This window comes from Photinus pyralis, unplaced genomic scaffold (assembly GCF_008802855.1).
Source record: "Photinus pyralis isolate 1611_PpyrPB1 unplaced genomic scaffold, Ppyr1.3 Ppyr1.4_LG8, whole genome shotgun sequence".
In the NCBI taxonomy this organism is placed as follows: Eukaryota; Metazoa; Arthropoda; class Insecta; order Coleoptera; family Lampyridae; genus Photinus; species Photinus pyralis.
This window is the reverse complement of record NW_022170819.1, coordinates 11,864,868-11,870,867: the sequence shown is the minus strand read 5'-3', so window position 1 is coordinate 11,870,867 and position 6,000 is coordinate 11,864,868. Positions and strand designations below refer to the sequence as shown.

The 6,000-nt window shown below is 35.3% G+C and overlaps 1 protein-coding gene across 1 annotated transcript; it reads left to right on the top strand.

Annotated features, from left to right (window-relative positions):
* Nucleotides 1–536: 536 nt before the first annotated feature.
* On the top strand, nt 537–4,321 carry LOC116177788 (protein jim lovell-like). Its single transcript, XM_031496899.1, has 2 exons — nt 537–653; nt 713–4,321. Exons 1-2 carry the CDS (start codon nt 602–604, stop codon nt 1,321–1,323), a joined length of 663 nt encoding a protein of 220 aa, XP_031352759.1. The 5' UTR covers nt 537–601; the 3' UTR covers nt 1,324–4,321.
* Nucleotides 4,322–6,000: the final 1,679 nt, after the last annotated feature.

The window sequence follows — 6,000 nt, the reverse complement described above, 5'->3', positions numbered from 1 at the left end:
GCAAATAAACCGCACGCAAATTTTCTGAATTATAAAATTTACTTGCAAGTAATCAATCTAATGCAGTTAATCAATGCTAAATGAAAAGATATTACTTTGAACTACTCCTATGATTACTTCAAACTTAATTTAATTAATAAGTCCCTGGCAATGATAATTCCACATTTATATACTAACTTCTTCGATCGAATTTTATTGACTGTTCCGTCCGGCTCCTTTACAACCAATATAATTGCTTTCAAACAACATTAAGCTATTCACACACTTGAAATGTAAGTTTTTCTTTGTTAATGTTTTTTCCGCATCATCAAATTCTGTGTGGCCATGAGCATACATATTATGAGAGTCTATGGGCATAGAAAGCGTGTAACACCTATACTGTTTTCATAGAAACACTGGTTTAATTAGAATGCGAAAAGGACTGTTAAGGATTTCTTGGTTATTTACGTCAATACTTTTTGACAATCTTGTAGGTGCAATTTACTTAGATCTTAAGGTGATTAGATTTGTAAGTGTTGGTTTTGTTACAGTTTTCGGATTGGACTCTCCTCTGGGTCTTTTTCCCCCTGGTCTAGACGGATGTCGAAATCCTCTCTTAGAAATGGCGGACCCAAGAAATACCCCCGACTCGCAGTTATTTGCCAAAAAGAAAAGTAGGTATTATATTTATGCCGTTGTTACTGTTTGGAAAACGGTGTATTTTGTGTTAAAGTGGGACGACCAAAGGGTCAGCACTCGGCACCACGAGGTGGACCGCCCAGGTCGTGGACAAATGCGGAACTAACGGAAGCTCTGCAGCACGTGTGGAATAAGAAGATGACGACAAGTCAAGCGTCTCGAATATTTGGGATCCCGTATAACTCGCTCTTAATGTACGTGCGAGGCAAGTACGGTAAGAGTCTCAAGTTAGAGCAACTCAGAAAGGACTGCATCAGTGGTCCCGGCGCTCCCGACTTTTTGGGCCTGGGCAGTAACAACAATAACAATCCTTGCAAAAGCGAACCGCGCGACAACGAACCCATTCAGCCGAATACAAGGCCTTCGAGCAACGACGAACCACCACCGCAACCTCCCGTTTTTAATCCCTTCGCGCCAAATTTTTATCCCGATTTCGGTACGGGATTTCCTATACCCGTCAGTATGATACACCTCCTACCCCAAAGCGAAAAGAACCGAGATCACTACGGTCAACCGCCACTTTTAGACGAGGACTCTAAAGACAGATTGAAGGAACTCGAGGAGGAACCACAGGACCTGTTCAAACCACCGACGCTCTCCCGCGACGACAGACGGGAGCTTGTCCAACAAAACGGTCAAGATTAAATGGCATTTATTATTAAATTTAATTTAAATAATAAAACGCGTAATCTACACGCGTGTGTCCATTAATTAATCTTAGGGGCAATATTAGTGTTAGGTTGTAAAGAAAAATGTCTACTGGTCAAAAGACCGTCGTTTCATATTTTGTTGTTTTGTAGCAAATTGGGGTTTTTTTGTATAAACCGTCGGTCACTTTACGCCGATGGTCTAATTGTTATTTAAATGTTATGATAGATTTAAGGGTCGTCCGTGCTTCCTCTTTTCGTTCTGGTATTCATTAACTATAACAAATTAAATGCGGGCAAATCTGTTCGTAGGGATGGTTTGCTTGAAATTTAATTTAAAAAAATATAAGACTGATATTCATATTGCCAACGTTCCAACACAATTTACAGCAACTACTACTCATTATTTTTTGCTACCGAAACAGTTCCTGAGACTATTTTATTGACAGATTTACACATTTTTACCAAATATACTATACATAAATAATACTATATACAACGGTTTTTGTTTGCAGTACTTATATTTCATTTGTTGATAATCGAGTTTATAGCCGCATTCAATTTGAAAATGTTGCTCTATAAATGGATTGTCAAAGAGAAAATTTACTTCTAACGTTAAATACTCACCACTTTACTGCGATATTAGTGCGATACAGTTTGTACAGATAAGATTATATATTCTCATTTATACTATAGCGATTGATACTACTCAGATGATTATTTTTTAAACGAAATACGCCGAATTATTTCTTTTTCATTGTGGTATCCTAGCGATGCCATCGCCACTGGAACATTGTCAAACGGCACGTTTTGTTGGAACCCCCACTTGACTCGATTCCGTTATTTGTTTTCTAAGCGGTCTTGGATGATGCGAAACGAACACAAAAAAAACCGGACTAAGACAAGCCTTTAGTATAAATATGTACATTTTTTATAAAAAAAAAGAGTCTTTGTACAAAATCAGTGTTGGCTAAATGTTAGTATGTAAAAATATTACCCCAAAAATTGATGTTCGAGAAAATTAATTTTTAAATTCAAGTACAAAATTTAAAAAAAATAATTTAGGCACATATTTAACTAGGTATACGGAAAAAATGTACAAGAAGCATATTATTTTGTCTTTCATCAACTCTGCCGCTATTCATTCATCGATTTCTTCTCGATACTGTCGATAATAAACCAATATTGTCATTTTTAAACTTACTAAGGCTAGTGTGACTCATTTTTTTATACGAATATATATCGATACTTTACAGATTTTTAATATAATTAGACTGATGACATCCTACATACTTACTATTTCATTATTGGTTTATTAACAGTGTTGTTCAATTTGGTTCGGACACGCTTTGCAGTTACCCGCACTAGATATATAAGCGTAGCACAATAATTACACTTAGTGAATATATTTTTTCATATAACAGCATTTAAAACCTTGCAGGGTAAGTTGTAAGTTCAAATTCAATTCGAAATTCAATCACTTGTAACACACATCACTAGATTAGTCACCTTTATGTTTCGTCTTCTCTCCCCCTATTGAACTGTACATAATCTATTGTGAATCATTCGAACAAGAGGCTTCCACAGCAGTTTTATTTTTTGTTACAAAGATGGTGTTCTATATTTTAAATTGTATATAGTCCAAATCGATTGAACGTGTAAAATTGTAAGTCCGTTTCGTTTATTTGCTCTCTCTTTTCTTGAGGGTTTAAATAAATGAAGGTATTTACAAATAAAAATGTTAAACTTGTGATAATAGTTGCGTGTTATATTTTTGAGCGACTGTGACATTTGTTAGATAATAGTGGTAGTAAGTGAGATTAAATGTTACCATTTCAAGATTTCTTTGTATTTATTATTATAGTTTTATGTCGTTATTTAGACTTTTTTCTTAATGTTTCTATTTTTGGTACAAGTTTTTACGTAGTTATAGTACCATATGCGAAGGAAGCATACGAAGGTTGTGCACAAAGTATTATTTTTGTAGTTTCAGTTTTCTTCCTTCAATTAGTCTTACTAGTACAATTCTGCTTTGATACCTACATCTTTGCTTGAGCACTCTTATTAATTTTAGTCTAAAACAGTAATGGTGCTGGTACTTATTGTATGTTAAGTTGTACATATACAAAACGAACATTCCTATAAAGTATTATTATTTTATATTTTCAAGTTCCTCATAATTTTAAGTTACCCTTAGATTAGAAACGTTTATTTGACTACACAACCTGCGCTCTTTTCCCCCGTATCGTTAAATTATTGTACAACCACTCTATTTGTATAAACGTGACAATATAATATTATTGTTTTCAAGTTCATTTCATGTGGATGCAGGGTATAAAACTAATATAAAATGCACATTGAGAAAACGGTACCAATAAATACTCATAGTGTAAGTTATTGTTATTTTACTTTAATTAAGTTTTTTACAAGTCACCATTCAGGCTAGTGCAAAAGCAATTTTCTCGATATTTCCAAAAAATTGTACTCGTATTTAGTAATATTGTGAATGTAAATTGAGAATTTGTAAAATTCTATTTGAGGAACGTACCCCTGGCAAAAACATGTATAAATTTAATGTAAACTTGCAATCTGTACATGGTGCAATCTGTAAAAAGTTATTAGTTAAGAACAGAAGTTAATAATAGGTAAATTCTAACAGCACCTCGTACCTTCTTATTCATTGCAATTACATCATTTACTTCTCGTTGTATTTTCTTTTTCTTTTTTGTAAGATCACAGGGTAAAAAATACAATATTTATGTCTAGAACTTTATTTACATATAAAGTATACTATACCACAGCACTCAGAGCTCAGAAAATATGTCAAGTACTGGCATGTCTTGTACGGGGTGTTCGTAAGGTGTGTACAGTTTTCTGCACACGAATAATAAAATATTGTATTATAAATATGTAGGTACATACTTTAAAGAAGATAGATATTTGATATTTAGGTAGGCCTAGTTTTTGATGATGTTAAAATAAAAATAAAGAGCTTTGCGAAAACCTTTTCATTCGTTTCTCAATGCTTACTGTAGAACTCGTCGCGCAAAAGAAAATTCCGAATCACTGTTCACAGCTGTTATTTTTAGGGGGAACATCTGGAGCGAGAGAGGTAAAGGCCGATTCTCACTTTCGTGCAAAGAACCGGCCCGGCAACGGCACGGCACATACTCGGCACGGGCAAAGTTTTTTGAGTTCAATTCACACTGCGACACGTTTGCCGCAGGTAAGCAGTTTCTACGTGAGTTTCAACTGTGGAAATGTTCGAAACTTCCACGTTAATTAAAATAGGTCTAATATTAGATGATTAAGAACAAGAAAGTACATATTGCAGAAAAATAAAAATACGTTTTTGTGTATATAAAATGCATAAGAAGTATCTTTTATGACCGAAATCATTCTCTCGGACACATTCAATCAGCATCTCATCTTGTTCCGCTGAAAAAGTGTTCCTTTGCTGACCCTTCAACCTTTCTTGTACTATGAAAACTGAACTAAAGTCGGTGACCTGCACAGATTGTATTCACACTTGTCGGAACGTGCACGGTACATGCCCGGCAAATATTGTTTCAGAAGAACACCGTGTGCAAAGGCCGTAGCTTGCCGAGTCGTTGCTCGCATAGTGTGAATTACACCCCAAAAAATTCATAAGATTCAATAATATAGATATTTTGCTGAGTCGATGCCTTGCCTGTGCCGAGTACGTGCCTTGCACGAAAGTGAGAATCGACCTTAACTGTGAAAAACGCTAAACACATTTTACATCACATCTACAATCCGATGAAGTAGCTGTCTCTCATAAAGTACACGAAATGCATTGTTAATTAGCCGGACCTTCTCCAGTCCAGAAGATATCTGAAGGTCCTGGATACGGGAACTTTCGACTAAAGTTGTATTTCGAGATGAATTTATTTATTTTATTTTTGAGTGGGCGGGGTTTCAGCCAAGGCTGCTCTACCAACCCAACCCATTATACATTTAAAAATATCCATGCCCGAATCCGGATTCGAAACAGGGACCATTGGTAACTGCGCCACACGGAGGCATCTAGCTCTCTACAAACGAAACATTTAATCGCGAATCAATCTAAATAAGTAGGTACGTGGTGAACGTTTAACTGGCCAATCTCAAACAAATCAAAATAGGACAAAATTCGCATTGAAATCAAATAAAACCAAATTCAAGAATCACGTTACACCTGACGAGTTAACAATCAGCTGAAGGCAACACAATTTACAATAAGAAATTTCAGTTACAAGTAAGTATACGTACATTACCTTTTTGAAATGCCTGGAACAAATTCAAACTTACTGGATGCAGAAAGCAAAGTGACGCTAAAATAGAAAATGAACCTGCATGAGCTGAAGACACTGCAAACTCGGCAAATAAGCTAATTCAAGACACCATTTCCTTCCTATATAGACTAACATTGTTTAAAATTCCTGATCACACAGCAAAATGACCGCATTGTATTTAAATCCAGCGGTGTCTCTATATACGCCAACGGTACTGGTTGTTTGAAATTTTGAAAGCAGACATCTCAAACAATAACTTATGTTGCTAATAAGGATTGTTTTTTACTATTGGCATTTACTTCACAAAACTGAACTTCAAAACCACCAACATCAACTCATGGTGTTAACAGCGAATATTTAAAAAAACCAACATTCGAACA

Bases quoted from the DNA above. Each gene is read 5' to 3' on its own strand.
- LOC116177788 (XM_031496899.1), top strand. From the start codon at position 602: ATGGCGGACCCAAGAAATACCCCCGACTCGCAGTTATTTGCCAAAAAG. The intron at 654-712 runs GTAGGTATTATA...TTTGTGTTAAAG, and splicing joins GTTATTTGCCAAAAAGAAAA to TGGGACGACCAAAGGGTCAG.